Below are 17,229 nucleotides of genomic sequence, written 5' to 3' on the forward strand. Positions count from 1 at the left end.
TCCTTTTGCAGCACAGTGCTGGCAGTCAACCCCAGTCCACAGTGGCAGACCATTTTTTCCATGATCAGATTTCCCTTGCACCTTGGCTCATGGTGCTCCACTTTGCCAAAGTTGTGGTTGAAGGTTGGGTTGATAGGCAACATGAGGGTGCTGATCCTCAGCCACTCAATGATGGCTAAAAATAATCAGCCGTCACTGGTACTGGACCTTCACCACGTCCATATAGTGACCAGAATAAATGAGGAAGACTATTCATCACTCACCACTGTTCCAAAATTTATGCAAATACAGCAAAGTTGGAATAAGAACAACCATCAGTCAACACACCACAGTTGTGCAGGAATCTGAGTACAAAGGTGATGTGTCGGCTGCATATCTGGATTCAGCAATTTCATGATACAAGGAATCAGTAACCCCAGAGTGAGTGTTTTGCATTCAGGTCTTACTGCATTATAAATGAAATAAGTCAATAAAATTTGATAATTTTAATGAATAATTTTGTAGGTATATTTAAATTGACATTTTGTAATGTTTCAAATTTTTTGGTATAATGTTCTGAACTATACAATATCATGAAATACATTTTCTTCCTATTCTTTCCTTTCACCTAATCCTCACAACCACATATACAGCATCAATGTATTTGCAAAGCTGCTCGGTAAAAAGGATTAGGCTGAAGTTACAATAATACATTTTCTATTTGTCGTGAAGCTTGATATCACTTCACACAAATTGTATACAATGCAGATATATCTAGAACATATTTATTCACCATGTAGTACATGGAACTTGAGCTAAGCTCAAGGTTTTGTCTGTGTACGTGTGTGTACATGTGTGTGTGTGTGTGTGTGTGTGTGTGTGTTGCTGAGACAGAGATAAAAGATAAACAGAGAGAGAAAAAGATACAGAGAAAGAGAGAATGACTGACTGACTGATATGAGCATGGATCATGTCTTTCCATGAGGCAATTTTTGCTGAAAATCCTTCCCTCACTGAAAACTTACAGAACAGACACAGAACACTAACAGTATGTGAGTGGATGTAATGTAGAGGCACCCAAATCTTTGCTAGGGAGTTCCTACACTATGTCAGTCAATCCATCAACATAAACACCTGGTGCCTCCTGTGCTGCACATTCTGAAGGTTATCCACATAGGACTGAAATGTGTAAAAAATGAAAAGAAAACCCTAAGGCTGGCTTATACATCCATCCCCCTCCGCCTGCCTACCTGTCACATGGAAACTGTCACAGTTTTTTCACATAATTCACCACCTCACACAGAACTAAAGAATATATTTTCACCTTGAGTGTCACAAATAAAGTAATTCCCTTCCACATTTGTCAGATTGTGACAAACACTAAACTGAAATTTATAATCCAGGATCCATCAGGCCACAAGAGTTCATTAAACTGTTTACATATAAGACTAAAGTCACTTTGAAGTAGTAAATATTGAGCCAGTATTCACAATCTAACTTTATAAAAAAAATCGTCAATTTTAATTTTGTTGAATCCTGTCATGAAACCGTGTTAACTTAATCAGGAATAAAAATCAATCCAAGCAATTGTACTTCAGTTCTTTGTGATGTTCTACAATGTGCAATATTTGCCACGGCTCATCTGTGCAATATGTCACATTAAAACCACTGTTGATTTCTGCATCACTATGTGCCTATTTTCAGTGTTACAATTCATAAACAAATGGTGTCCAAAATGAGACTAGACCAGGGCCCCTAAGTGCTGTACCTCCATAGCTAACTGTCAGTGCTGCCAAGTGTGCTCTGTAGAGTTGGTCGGAGAAGATTTTTCTCAAGCTCTATTATTTACTTATGATTTTGATACACTGCACTGATGCTGCTAAATTACTACATATGAAACTTAATAACAATCTTGATATCTAAATCACTATCAAAAAGCCCACTTGTAACAGTTGTGAAATTTAAAATTTTCTCTCAGAGCTACCTAATGCTGTTAAAACAAAAAATTATAAATTTTTCAACAACTATCTCAAGCTGCAATATCAAAACCTCTTCTGGATGATTATATGCATGAGAAAAGGTCATGTAGCTGATACTGTAATTAACAACATGCCAGAGGAAAAATGTATCATGTGATCGTTTGGTGCATCAGTGTTTGTCTGACACAACCATGACACTACTGCAAGAAAAGCCTGTCACCCTTCCATCACAAGCTAATCATTGCAATGCTATGGCATTATGGGGTTGCTATGAAGCAAGTATTTTCATAAAGATGTTATCTTCTCATACAAATAAAATAAAAAGATGACCTGAAAATGAACAACTGCCGTTTATTTAACAATTGTACATTCAGGGGGTCCCCGTTATTCGTCAAGGATATATACCGAAAAAAATATGACTAATCAAGACTTGACGAACTATTAAACATTTGGGAAAAGTATGATGCTTTTTCACATGAACATAATTTTCTCCACCACAGAACAGCTACAGTAACACTAGTGCAAGCTTGTTGCAGAAGTAGCACTGTGTTTTGGCTGTCAAGACACATGACAAGCATCACAGTGTAGTACATTCAGCTGTCTTGAGCCCCATGTTTATAAACTAACAACCCCAGTGTTACCTAACGGATAGTAACCTATGGGCATGAAAATAGTAACCTAACACCACTAAAATTGTATGCTAATAGTAACCAATCACTGCAAAACCTATCACTACTAAAATTGTATCTTATAAGCAAATATGCTCTAGTGCTTTTATAGCTATTTTGTGGTGGTACCAACCATTTCCACATGACAAAGCATCATATTTATCTAGAAATTAAGTCTGTGTCTCTAAAGTTGACTGTTCTGGCCTGCAAAACATTATCCCCTTTAACCTGTAAGTATAAATCAAACACAAAATACATAGTAGTGTTCCTTTAGGAAAAGAATGCAATATAGTATAACTAAGGAAAACATTGTGGCAGTTATTACTTACTAGTAACTTAGGGACTGATAGGCTTGTGTGAGTGGCAGTGGTGGGAGAATGGCATAGAATGCTGAGCGGAGGTGAAGGACTGTGCTCATGTGGACACCCTAACATCCTCGGCACACCCGATGCGAAAGTATTTTGTCACAATGACAAAAGAACTGGAAAAGTTTTGTTTCCTTCCACAAAATATTGCTGATGAAAGAGTGAAACGATGAATAACCGGGACACCCTGTATGTAATTTTGATTCACAGCAGTACACCCACCAGGAAGGTACAACTAGCTAAGGAATCATGATACTGAAGGTTTATGAGTGGCTAGGGAACCCTGGTGAGAATGTCGAGATGAAGTTGTTGCACCCCGCTGTGCAGGGGCCAGAGCACAAGATTATGAATGTAAATTAAGAAAATAGAAAAATACAGCTCAAGGAGTTGCAGCAGGTTATTTATAAAGTAGTTCAAAACTAAGGAAGATGTAATCAACAATAAAGATTTAAATGCTATTTGAAGTTTTCATCTTCCATTTATTGAAGATTTTATAACAATTTTTTATTCTGTGGGCAACAAAACTCCTGACCCAACCTCACTTGTGGACACAAATAACTTTACAAATGATAGGTTCCTGTCTTTAAACACAAAATACTCTGTTTTATGATAAATGTATATTACATACCTCTCACTTAATGTAAAAGCTATTAGTTCTTTGCACATGTTTGAACAGCATAAAAGTTGAGCAAACAATTATAGTGCTGTTGTGATGTATAAACAGAAAACACTAAATAAGAAAATCCTCCAAACATCAATCCAGCTCTTCCTCAAACAATGGTCTAGCCGTGGGGGAACTGGTGCTAGTGGAGGACGAGGAAGATGCATTGCTACTGCTTGGGAGGGATGACGGGACTTCCACCTGGGATCTCACTAACCTAGAAGGAGAAAAAATATCATCACCATCAGTTAACCAATTTCTTGTGGCCAGAATGGGAAGTAAAAAAAGCATGCATCTGCTGAGACAAACTTTTATAATGAAGCAGCAAGAAGGAGCAGAAAGCAAAGGGGAGGCAGTGGCTGAGTGGTTAGCGTGACGGTGCCAAATCCAGGACGATGAGGGTTTGCTCCCCACCCGGTGCAACAAGCTGAGATTTTTCAGTCACCACCAAGTGGCCTTAGACTACCCACATGCTGTTCATTACTAAATTACTTTACCTATTTATGTTTACTGTTACCTTATATGTCACTACTAAGTAAGCTGGCAGTTGCCATCAGGCACAAGAGCTTTCAAGACCAAGACTGTTATGAACGGAGAGTTAGGATACTATGTCTACAATGTGAATAACCTCACTGATGACACAGAAACTCGCAACAGACGCTCATTTGATATGAAACTACCCGTGCAACCATGGAAAATTACAAGTCATACGAGTGTTTGCCGTGCGTGTTTTCGTGCATAAAAAGACAGTGAATGCAACATGGTGGCCACTCTCCGCAAATATTACCCAGGTAGCGTAAAGTATTTGAAATCATCACAACTAGATATGAAACACACAGCGTGGTGGTGAAAACAGATAAGTAAAATAACATGTGAGATTTCAGTGAGGTGGGTTCTCTTCACTTCATGGTCCTGTGGTAGTGGAGGGGAGGGAAGTGTGTTATCAGATAAGAGAGGCGGCAAGGTCCTGGGCAGTGGCGGCAGGGAGGCAAGTGTAAAAGAAAACCCCTTAAAGCAGCATGTCGCTTGAGGAAGTTGGATGACAATATGGAAATAATAAATTAAGCATTCACATGATTTATAATAAAAAAGCATAGTAAGAGCATCAGAAGCAAAACTTTAAAACCAAGAATGTGAATGTGTGGTTGGAGGACATTATAATAGTGCATAAGATTGTTTCAGCAGATAATAGCTTGTTGCGTGAACAGGTGCATAGCCTTCACGACACTTCTCAGTTTTTGAAGAGGCAATCATTGAAGATGGCAAACACATTCAGGAAGTCTTTAAAGCAAAACAGGCTCATTCTAGATGCCAAACCTTACATATATGACCAGAAAATCAGCCCAGCACCTGCACCTCCTAATGTTGAGACTCTAAGCCTCCCTGTTATGTGCCGGCTGGTGGCAGTCCATGAAAAGGCCTAACTAGTGTTCACAAATACAGCAAGACTGATGTTGGCGGCACTTGGGTGTGCCTCAGCCTGTGCATGTTCCTTATTCATATTTAACAGTCGGTACAGTGCACGGAAATTCCATTTTCATTTATTTATTTATTTTATTAACTGATCTATTATCACTTTTCTCCACTGCTGATCAAACCAATGAACCAACTCTACAGAAAAGGCAGGCCCACTGTACTTTATCTTAATACAAATAACCCATAGGTAGATATTTTGTCTTGACTACATCATTAAATGACTCAAAACTTATTCTCCAGAGTACATAATTACAAATTCTATGTATTCAAGCTCCCATTTTGAGAAACGAGTATAAGAGTTACAACATAGGGGGGTTAAGAATACTTGAGTTCTAAAAATTCAAATCACATCTCATTTTAGATTCTAAAAGTACATCACCGAGCAATAAGCATCTTGCACGAACTACAACCTTAGTGTTTCTACTCCAAGCACTGCGTCATACTGTAATAAGTGAACCAGGAGAAAACTAAGGGCATGAAAAGTTACTTGCCTGCTCACCTTGGACCAGAGCTAGGGCTGTTTTCTCCAGGGACTGATGGAGTTCCAAGCTCTCGCCGCCCGCCCACTTCGAGCAACTTGCGGCAAATTGGACAGGTTCCATGCTGATGATTGAGAAATGGATGTATTTTTCACACACTAAATGTTTCCTGCATAACCAGCACAAATGGTCTGGAATTCAAAAGGGAATGGAAAATGTGACTAGAAGTAGCATATTTTCCGTTATAAAAAAGACACTAACATTCAAGACTCCTCCCTTAATTGATCAACTCATCATAGTTTAGAAAGCAAGTAGAATCTCTAATGAATGAAAATGTAGTACATCTGAGTTCCCATGAAGCAATGGTAAGATGAGTGTCAGTTATGCCAAGGCTTCCTCGACATTCATGACTCTGCTATACGATGGGGATGCCTTCTTGAAACACCAAACACAAATGCCTGTAATCCACTGTGTTGAAGGAGGGACTAATAGAGGCTCTCAATCTACATATGGCAGCTCTTTAATCAACTGTGTTTGGGAATGTATTATTGTTGAACCTACACTAAACTGGCTGCTAGAAATTGTATTTCCATCATAGAAAACAGTTTGCTTGACCATCAGTGTATAATTCTGCCTCATAAAAGCAGCTCTAAAAATCAGTGATTTAAATTATAAACCACTCATGAGTACTATCAAGTAGAAGCCACACACAAACTTCCATGAGTCAGGCTCACTATTAAAGTCATCCTCACTCACTAATGATCAGTGTATAACAAAACACCGAGCAAAAAAATCAAAATTTCTCAACACTGGTTACATCTCAATTAAAAGACAACAAAACAAGAAATTAAGTTACCAGGTGCCTACAGGCAACAAAATCTGGTCAAACAAAACAGAAAAATATTATTAGGGTGAATTCCATAATTAAATGTCATTATATGAGGGCAACCCTCAACCCTTTCAGTGCAGTCAGAGCAACCACTTGCTGTAAGAGGCACATAGGACACCATCACATGCATAAAATGCAGAACAATATTAGAATATATTACCAATTTAAAATATTCACAGGATTGATCATCTAACTGTCTAACAGATGGTAAACAAATATAAAACTAAGAGTAGAACAGAAAAGTACATAATGTAGACATAGGAAAGCCAAAAAGAACTGCAGATATAAAAAACAGGTGTGTAGAAAGGACATTCTCAATAATGGCCCTTGAAAGTTGTGTGTAGGTCAAAATAATATTCAATCTGATATTTTATCAAAAAACTAAATGACCAATAGTTTATATGGACACAAAACAGAAACAGGCTAACAAATTCATGCTAAGGGTACATGACCTATATAGAAAAGAAGTTGTGTGGTGGCTGGGAGATCTACAGTTAGATGAACAGATAAAACTGAGGACTGTCAATAGAAAACCAAGAGGAGGTGTTGAAAAGGTCTGAAAAGGTCTGAAGAAAATAATAAGAGAGAAGTAGGAAGAGAGGGGAGGTGTTGTACAAAGGAAGAACTGGAGACTCCTGATGTGGCTACCTTGTCAAGGGAGTTCCCTGGGGGAACCAGGCATCTAAGTCATAAATAAATATACAGATCCCAGCCCAGCAGGAATTCTGCAACAGACTCTGGATGTGATGGAACAGGAACTGTTATATGAAGCACAATAAAACCTGCAAGTGCCCTGCATCTCCCATCTAAAGTAGACATAACAAAGAAACTGAAGTTTCTCAAAAATTAGTGTAGATAGCAAACATAATGATGAGGGAAATGAGAGAAATGTTTCTATAAGAGTGATAATGATCTTGTGACCCAAGACCTGAGCAACTGTCTCCATTGCACTTGAACAACTGATATTAATGGGAAATTTTCTTTTCAAGTGTTCACATATTGAAGTGAATAACAGAACTATTAGATAAAAAGACTTAAATAGCAATGCCTACACTTAAAAGTACAGCACTCTCACATTTTGCTTGTAACTGGTGCAAAAAAAATCTTTAAAAACGCAACATAATTAACTATGAAGTAAATAACCACCAGGGAAATATACAGGCGATTCCTTGTCAGCAGCTCTGGCCTGAGGCTGGGGGAGGAGCCAGGGAGAGGCTGAGGCTGCATCAGGTTGCAAGCCTGAGACATTGGAGCATTTTTTTCACAAGAATTGAGCCTCAGCCACCATCCCACCTTATTCCAAATCTAAATTCATGAAAAAATGCACAAAATGCATATCCGCACTGTCTATTTTTCTTGTCCAAAACACTGGATCATTTCAAACATCTAATAAAGGAAAATCACAAACCCTAATGCATTGTCCTTCAAGATAAAGCAAAAGTATGGGTATGATAAATTAAGAATATGGATGGAACAGATATAAAAAATAATCATGATATGATGAACTGAGAAGTGTAGGAAGTACAGAACACAATATAAATAAAATTCCAAACAAGCTAATGTTGAAGATGTAGCAAAAACTTTGATAATAAACAGTACTTTCTCTCAAGTAAGTACTGTTTTTGCATGTACTACAACATGCTAATACCCTTACCAGTTCTAACCAAGGAATGATGCAGTCATTGTGGAAAAAGTGGTCACAGTCCAGGCGTCGCACAGACTCGTCTACGGTAAAGTCTTCCATACACACAGAACATTGTAGACCCTTATCTGAAAAAGGCAGATGCAAATTAGTCTCTCTCACAGCAGAAATCCAAACAATTCACAAAACTGTACCTGATGAGAAATGTCACTCAACAAAAGAAGTGATGCTGCTAACCACCATCTTTTCTCAGCTATTAACAGGAGCAACTATGAGCTCCCTGAACATCAATATCTAGCCAAAATGACCTCCCTATTCTTGAAATACACCGTTTCTATATGCACACATGGGAAGCCTTTTTTTTCTGAGGAGGAAGGCCACTCCCATAAGTCAGCTATTTGGAATTCCACTATGATGAGTCAAACCATGACTCAACAAGTAACCAACCTAACTGGTGTCTGATTCTGCTCAAAATAAATCAAGCACTTACAACTTATTCTGTAAAACATCCAACTTATCTAAATACTGACATCAATTTGACCTCCCTATTCTTGAATCTTCCATATTTTATATACTATATGCACATAATTTTTTTTCTGGGAGAGGAAAGGGCCCCATAAGTCAGCTATTTGGAATTCCACTATGATGAGTCAAACCATGACTCAACAAGTAACCAACCTAACTGATGTCTGATTCTGCTCAAAATATATCAAGCACTTACAACTTATTCTGTAAAACATCCAACTTATCTAAATACTGACATCAATCTGACCAGCTATAGTTTACTATACAACCTGTACCAATTATATTTTATCAATTTTAGGATATCAAGCAGGATAATGACACTAGGGAAAACCTTACCACATTGCTCTTTGGTGATTTTTGATGTAGGTATTTGGGAGATCTGTTCTTTCGTGAGAGGTGGAGGACCAGTCCCATCCAGCTGGTTCATGAGCTGCGTGATGATTGTGTCCAGACCCCCTCGCCCCCATGCATAGTCACCAGGGTTGGAGGCTAGGTTGGAGGCCACTAAAACTGGAAAACCTGGCCAGTCAATTCCCATCTGCGGAACGTAATCTGTTCCTCCTACACTGGCCTCAATGACTCCTGAGGTCATCTGCATTATGAGGTCGTGTATGAGGGGGGCGAGTGCAGAATGCCGATCTCCTCCGCTAACCCTAGAAGTAGAGCAGAGAAAAAGAGAAAATGCATGAGTGACAGTTTATCTTGAATTTCTTTGTTTACTTTGCCAGGTTGAACTACCGTACTTAATCAGTCTGTTGCGATTGGTACGGATTTGGCTTTCACTGGTACCCTGGTAACATATACTCCCAGGTCTTTCTCTGCCTCTGTGGTGGATGGTGGAGTGTTTCCCATGTCGTACTGGTATGCTTGATATCCCCTCCCAAGGTGCATGACTTTACAGTTTTCTTCATTGAATTGTAGCAGCCACTTTTCGTTCCATTTCTGTAGCTTGGTGATGTCTTTTTGTAGGAAATCCGCAGTCAAAGGGTTAACTAAACTATACAAATCTCATGAGGGGTAAGGTTGCAAGGTCAGGGTGCAGCAGGGAGTGACTAACAAAATATAGCTTGGTGTAACGCAGGGAACAATTGAGTTTACAGAGGCAGCCACCAGAAATTAATCACTGGGTTGCCAGCACTTTATAGAATAAATCAACAAAGAATGATCTCGCTTACAGAAAGTCTCAATAGTAAGGAAGCATATATGAATTTTCCGAAGTCAAGACCTATAATAACTGTTTTGTTAGGTTATGTTAGGTTAAGTTTAGGGTATATTCAAACACATGACTGCCAGCACCTTATAGAACAAATCAACTAAGAATGACTTCACTTTGTTATACAGAAAGTCTCATTAGTAAGGAAGCATATATGAATTCTCTAAGTCAAGACCTATAGTGACTGTTTTGTTTTTGTTAGGTTATGTTTAGGGTATCTTCAAACACATGATAGCCAGCACCTTATAGTATAAATCAACAAAGAATGACCTCACTTGGTTGTATTGAAAGTCTCATTAGTAAGGGAGCATACATGAATTTTCTGAGTCAGGACCCATAGAAACTGTTTTGTTCTTGTTAGGTTAAGTTTAGGGTATCTTCAAACACATGATAGCCAGCACCTTGTAGCATAAATCAACAAAGAATGACCTCACTTAGTTACACAGCAAGTTTCATTAGTAAGGAAACATTTGAATTCTCTGAGTCAAGACCTATAGTGACTGTTTTGTTTCTGTTAGGTTAGGTTAGGTTAAGTTTAGGGTATCTTCAAATACATGATAGCCAGCACCTTATAGTATAAATCAACAAAGAATGACCTCACTTAGTTGTATTGAAAGTCTCATTAGTAAGGGAGCATAGATGAATTTTCTGAGTCAGGACCCATAGTAACTGTTTTGTTTTTGTTAGGTTAAGTTTAGGGTTTCAAACACATGATAGCCAGCACCTTATGGAATAAATCAACAAAGAATGACCTCACTTTGTTATATAGAAAGTCTCATTGGTAAGGAAGCATATATGAATTTTCCGAGTCAAGACGTATGGTTACTGTTTTGTTTTTGTTAGGTTATGTTAGGTTAAGTTTAGGGTATCTTCAAACACATGATAGCCAGCACCTTATAGTATAAATCAACAAAGAATGACCTCACTTAGTTGTATTGAAAGTCTCATTAGTAAGGCAACATAAATGAATTTTCCGAGTCAAGACGTGTGGTTACTGTTTTGTTTTTGTTAGGTTAAGTTTAGGGTATCTTCAAACACATGATAGCCAGCACCTTATGGTATAGATCAACAAAGAATGACCTCACTTTGTTATATTGAAAGTCTCATTAGTAAAGAAGCATATATGAATTTTCTGAGTGAAGACCTATAGTAACCGTTTTGTTTTTGTTAGGTTATGTTAGGTTAAGTTTAGGGTATCTTCAAACACATGATGGCCACCACCTTATAGCATAAATCAACAAAGAATGACCTCACTTAGTCGTATAGAAAGTCTCAATGGTAAGGGAGCATACATGAATTTTCCGAGTCAGGACCCAAAGAAACTGTTTTGTTTTTGTTAGGTTAAATTTTGGGTATCTTCAAACACATGATAGCCAGCTCCTTATGGTATAAATCAACAAAGAATGACCTCACTTTGTTATATAGAAAGTTTCATTGGTAAAAAAAGCATATATGAATTTTCCAAATCAAGACGTGTGGTTGCTGTTTTGGTTTTGTTAGGTTATGTTAGGTTAAGTTTAGGGTATCTTCAAACACATGATAGCCAGCACCTTGAGGCATAAATCAACAAAGAATTACCTCACTTAGTTGCATAGAAAGTCTCATTAGTAAAGAAGCATATATGAATTTTCTGAGTCAAGACCTATAGTAACCGTTTTGTTTTTGTTAGGTTATGTTAGGTTAAGTTTAGGGTATCTTCAAACTCATGATTGCCAGCACTTTATAGTATAAATCAACAAAGAATGACCTCACTTAGTTGTATTGAAAGTCTCATTAGTAAGGGAGCATACATTACCAGGTAATGTTCTGAGTCAGGACCCATAGAAACTGTTTTGTTTTTGTTAGGTTAAGTTTAGGGTATCTTCAAACACATGATAGCCAGCTCCTTATAGTATAAATCAACAAAGAATGACCTCACTTAGTTATAGAGAAAGTCTCATTGGTAAGGAAGCACATATGAATTTTCAGAGTCATGACCTATGGTTACTGTTTTGTTTTTGTTTTTGTTAGGTTAGGTTAAGTTTAGGGTATCTTCAAACACATGATTGCCAGCACCTTATAGAATAAATCAACAAAGAACGACTTCACTTTGTTATACAGAAAGTCTCATTAGTAAAGAAGCATATATGAATTTTCTGCGTGAAGACCTATAGTAACTGTTTTGTTTTTGTTAGGTTATGTTAGGTTAAGTTTAGGGTATCTTCAAACACATGATGGCCAGCACCTTACAGTATAAATCAACAAAGAATGACCTCACTTAGTTGCCTAGAAAGTCTCATTGGTAAGGGAGCATACATGAATTTTCTGAGTCAGGGCCCATAGAAACTGTTTTGTTTTTGTTAGGTTAGGTTAGGGTATCTTCAAACACATGATAGCCAGCACCTTATAGTATAAATAAACAAAGAATGACCTCACTTTGTTGTATAGAAAGTCTCATTAGTAACGGAGCATACATGAATTTTCTGAGTCAGGCCCCATATTAACTGTTTTGTTTTTGTTAGGTTAAGTTTAGGGTATCTTCAAACACATGATAGCCATCACCTTACGGTATAAATCAACAAAGAATGACCTCACTTTGTTATATAGAAAGTCTCAGTGGCGAGGAAGCATTTATGAATTTTTCGAGTCAAGACGTATGGTTACTGTTTTGTTTTTGTTAGGTTATGTTAGGTTAAGTTTAGGGTATCTTCAAACACATGATAGCCAGCACCTTGTGGCATAAATCAACAAAGAATGACCTCACTTATTTGCATAGAAACTCTCATTAGTAAGGAAGCATAAATGAATTCTCCAAGTCATGACATATGGTTACTGTTTTGTTTTAGTTAAGTTTAGGGTATCTTCAAACACATGATAGCCAGCACCTTATGGTATAGATCAACAAAGAATGACCTCACTTTGTTATATTGAAAGTCTTTAGTAAAGAAGCATATATGAATTTTCTGAGTCAAGACCTATAGTAACTGTTTAGTTTTTGTCAGGTTATGTTAGGTTAAGTTCAGGGTATCCTCAAACACATGATTGCCAGCACTTTATAGTATAAATCAACAAAAAATGACCTCACTTAGTTGTATTGAAAGTCTCATTAGTAAGGGAGCATATATGAATTTTCTGAGTCAGGACCTACCGTATAGTAGGTATATAACTGTTTTGTTTTTGTTAGGTTAAGTTTAGTGTATCTTCAAACATATGATAGCCAGCACCTTATGGTATAAATCAACAAAGGATGACCTCACTTAGTTGTATAGCAAGTCTCATTACTAAGGAAGCATATATGAATTTTCTGAGTCAAGACCTATACCAATGAGCACTGTAGTCATCCTCAAACTTTACTTAGAATTAGTTAGACCTCATCTTGATTAAGCGGTTCAGTTCTGGTCACCTTACTATATAATGGATATCAAGATGTTAGAATCTGTACAGAGGATGATGATAAAAATGATTCAAGGGGTGAGAAACTTGCCTTATGAGGAGAAACTGAAGCATTTAAATCTACACTCTAGAAAGGCGAAGGTTATGAAGACTTGATCGAGGTTTTTAAATGGATGAAAGGCTTTAATAAAGGAGGGGTTAATAGGGTTTTGGTTGTAAAAGAGCCAGGCTGGACACATAGCAATGGTTTTAAGCTAGGTAAATTCAGATTCAACAAAGACATAGGCAAGAATTGGTTTACCAATAGAGTGGTGGATGAGTGGAACAGGCTTGGCAGTCATGTCGTGGGTGCTAATACCATAGATATATTCAAGAAGAGGTTGGATAAATTCATGGATAGTGATGTTAGGTGGGGTTAAGTTTACAGGAGCTGCCTTGTATAGGCCAACTGGCCTCTGGCAGACTCCTTACATTCTTATGTTCTTATAACTTATTCCTCAGTGGAAAATCAAAAGGCAATTCTGTGAATGTGGGTTCTGTTAATGTGGGGGGGTCGTCTGTACTTCAATGGGAAAAAAGCATCTCATGAACTGAAAAATACAGCTATCTCCAACTTGACATATATCAACATCTGAAAACTTTACACATAATAACCCTGAACAGGACACTCATGCAATAAACTGACCTTCTTCGACTGTGTCTGGGATTTAGGTGTCTCAACCGCTGACTTATTCGTGGTCCAGGCACCGAGGAGGATGCTGTGGAGGCAGCAGAGGCACCAGGTATGGGTGGAGGTTCCTGGGTTATCAAATTCAGCATATCAAAGGGTTCCATTTCTGTGTCACTTGAACTGTCACTGTCTGAGACGTGTGTACGCTCCAGCTCCTCAATGAAGCCACTATTGCATCGTGGGCATACATAGTCCTGAAAATGCAAGTTTATTTCAATGTCTAAAGCACTCAAATTCATTGCAAATACTGAAACATATTCCTATAAGTTCAAACAATCATTTACATTTAAAGTAAATTTATGCATCCTCTGAATTAAATCAAGTTGCAAGATACCAATACTTGTACTCAGCCTCCTCCTGCCCCTCATAGCCCTTGAGTGTGACTTACCCTGGGGCCCTGCCTAACACTTGGGTGCCTATGGGGGGCCATCCCTGACCTTTGGGTTACGTGCTGACTATGTAAACACGTCATGAAAATTATATTACAGTGTGATAGTCCATTATAGTGAAGAAATATAAATATTGTATGGCCACTGAAAAGCAAAGTGTGAGAATAAGCAGAAGAGAGGATCAAGAGGACCTTCAAAGCAATAGAGGTCAAAAGATGAAGAAGGCTACAGGGTTGGATAAATTCATGGATAGTGATGTTAGGTGGGGTTAGGTTTACAGGAGCTGCCTTGTATAGACCCCTGCAGTATTGCATGGCAAGCACTCTCCTGTGTACACCATCCTGCCAATAATGTTCCTGGCTTTATTTAAATCACATATAAGACCTATGCTGGAATATGTATCTTGTGTACGGAACACTGGCTATCTCTGTGACCTGAAACTAGAAGAGTCCGTGCAGCACAGATGAAGAAAGTGATGGCCTTGCAGCATCTGGCACACCTGGATCAGCACTCTGTTGAAGGCCAACTCTTGAGGGCTGATCTTACAAAGGTATCAAAAACACTGTCACCAATGCAGTATTACACCTTCTGATACCCTAATAATGGCTCTCTATTCTGGCACCGGAGGACACATTTAAGCTCAGTAAAGCCCTTTGCTCAATAGAATGTCGAAGGAAATTCTTTAGTATACGATGTATTGATTACTGGAACTCCTTATTGGATGAGGTCATCAGCCGTGTTCTCTGGATTCTTTAAAGATGGGTTTACTTGCTGATTTAGGAAACGTGCTATACAGATGTTGAATTATGTAGTGATTTTTTGGGTACGAATCACTCGGTCCCATGCTATATCTACTGTAATCTTGCTTTCATTTTGTGGTTATGCAATATTTTATCCTTGGAATGTCTGCTTAACCCAATAGCAGTGACGGGCCAAATTTTTCCCTTGATACGAACCAAAAAAAATAGATGATGCATAAACTGATCACAAATGCGTTGATATATGTTATGAAATGGTTTGCATGAGTGATGATTTTTTCTCATTTTTCTCGCTTAGAGGGACCTTTGAGAAACATGATCCCTGCAGCTATCTACCGGGTTAACATACAGCAAGATGTTTAGTAAATTCTGCTCATGCCACAACACAGCCTGCTTGTAGACTGGCATACTGGCAAATCTGGGCTGCCCTTAATGCATGCCTAATTGTGAACTCTGCCATGACTGTTCAAATCATGATATATGGGGTGAGTCAACCAGGTGTGGGGCCCTATGGTTATTCACTGATGGGACTGATGGGAGATAAAGAAACATACATAACACTGAGCCTAACCAAAAACGGAGATAAATAATTGAAAAGGCCACAGAGGAAACAAGGTCAAGGTGTGAAGCCGTGAGAAAAGATACAGAGATAAAGACATAGACATAAGACATAACACTGACCAACACCAAAACTCTTACGGGGATGACGAGAAAAATACCTTAAGACCACAAAGGCTTCAAGACCGGTATTCAAAGCCCAAAGAAGAAATACTGAGATAATGATACGAAGATAAGGACAGACGGCATAACAGACATGATATTGACCAACACCAAATCACTTACGGGGATGACAAGAAAAATACCTTAAGACCACAAAGGCTTCAAGACCGATATTCAAAGCCCAAAGAAGAAATACTGAGATAATGATACGAAGATAAGGACAGACGGCATAACAGACATGATATTGACCAACACCAAATCACTTAACGGGGATGACAAGAAGAATAGCTTAGGACCACAAAAGCATCAAGACCAATACTCAAAGCCCAAAAAAGAGATAAAGAGATAATGATATGAAGATAATGACAGACGGTATAACAGACATGACATTGACCAACACCAAATCACTTACGGGTATAACGAGAAAAATAATGTAGGACCAAAAAGCCATCGAGACCACAATTTAAGCCCCAAAAAAGAGATATAAAGCCTCGGAGACCCATAAAATAAGTTAAATAAGGCGTATGCAAGAGCCCTGAGATACGAATAAGGCCAGAGCTGTTTACGGGGTACTGAGGGGAATAAATATTAATCTAGGTAGTGTAATAGTGTCTCTAGGTTCTATTCTCACGGGTAGCTGCGGCGTGATCTCGACATTGCACTTGTGACAGAAGAATCGAGCCGAGGAGGTGGCCGTCTCCACGCCCGCCTCCGCCATTTTGGTTTGACTTCTTCTTCTTCTTCCTCTTCTTCTTCTTGCTCCTGTTTTATCTGACCTCTTCTGCTTCTTCTTCTTCTTTTTCTTTATTTGACCTGTTTCTTTATTTGACCTGTTTCGCTTGCTTTCTTTTCTTCTTCATTTGACCTGTTCTTCTTCTTCTTCTTCTTCTTCCTCTTATTTGTCCTGTTGCTGTATATGACCTGTTTCGTTTCTTCTTATTATTGTTATTTGACCTGTTCCTTTATTTGACCTGTTTCTTAATTGTTCTTCTTCCTCTTTCATTTGACCTGTTCCTTTATATGACCTGTTTCGCTTCTTCTTAATTCTATAGTTGACCTTTTCCTTTATTTGACCTGTTCCGCCTCTTAATTCTAGATCCTTCTTTATATGACTCCCTTCTCCCTTGTTGTTTACCTGCAACAATAAACTATCAATCAATCAATCTCTTCTTCTTTTTCTTCTTCTTCTTCTTCTTCTTCTTTATAGTTGACCTGTTCGATCCTCTATATAGTTGACCTGTTCCGCCTCTTGATTTGACCTGTTATATATAATAATTAAGATCTTTCTATATCTATCTAACTCTCTAATGATCTATCTATCTATCTTTATCTGTCTATCTATCTATTCATCTATCTATCTATCTATCTCTATCTATCTATCCAT

The 17,229-nt window shown here is 38.1% G+C and overlaps 1 protein-coding gene across 2 annotated transcripts; it reads right to left on the reverse strand.

Annotated features, from left to right (window-relative positions):
• Window positions 1-470: 470 nt before the first annotated feature.
• LOC127006973 (E3 ubiquitin-protein ligase RNF126-like) lies at window positions 471-16,623 on the reverse strand. 2 transcript variants are annotated; one of them, XM_050877404.1, is made up of 6 exons: window positions 16,477-16,623; window positions 13,934-14,172; window positions 9,000-9,316; window positions 8,151-8,266; window positions 5,628-5,731; window positions 471-3,869 (listed from the first exon to the last, which is right to left on the reverse strand). In XM_050877404.1, exons 1-6 carry the CDS (start codon window positions 16,561-16,563, stop codon window positions 3,746-3,748), a joined length of 987 nt encoding a protein of 328 aa, XP_050733361.1. In that variant the 5' UTR covers window positions 16,564-16,623; the 3' UTR covers window positions 471-3,745. The 2 variants fall into 2 exon arrangements, with proteins under 2 accessions (XP_050733361.1, XP_050733362.1); XM_050877405.1 differs by having other exon boundaries at window positions 5,620-5,731.
• Window positions 16,624-17,229: the final 606 nt, after the last annotated feature.

This window comes from Eriocheir sinensis, chromosome 34 (assembly GCF_024679095.1).
Source record: "Eriocheir sinensis breed Jianghai 21 chromosome 34, ASM2467909v1, whole genome shotgun sequence".
NCBI classification, from domain to species: Eukaryota; Metazoa; Arthropoda; class Malacostraca; order Decapoda; family Varunidae; genus Eriocheir; species Eriocheir sinensis.

Excerpts from the sequence above, each read along its gene's own strand:
- LOC127006973 (XM_050877404.1), bottom strand. The coding sequence starts at position 16,563 with ATGGCGGAGGCGGGCGTGGAGACGGCCACCTCCTCGGCTCGATTCTTC. Across the intron at positions 8,267-8,999 it reads AATCACCAAAGAGCAATGTG|ATAAGGGTCTACAATGTTCT; the intron begins GTAAGGTTTTCC and ends TGCCTTTTTCAG. Across the intron at positions 5,732-8,150 it reads TCATTCCTTGGTTAGAACTG|CATGGAACCTGTCCAATTTG; the intron begins GTAAGGGTATTA and ends CTCAATCATCAG.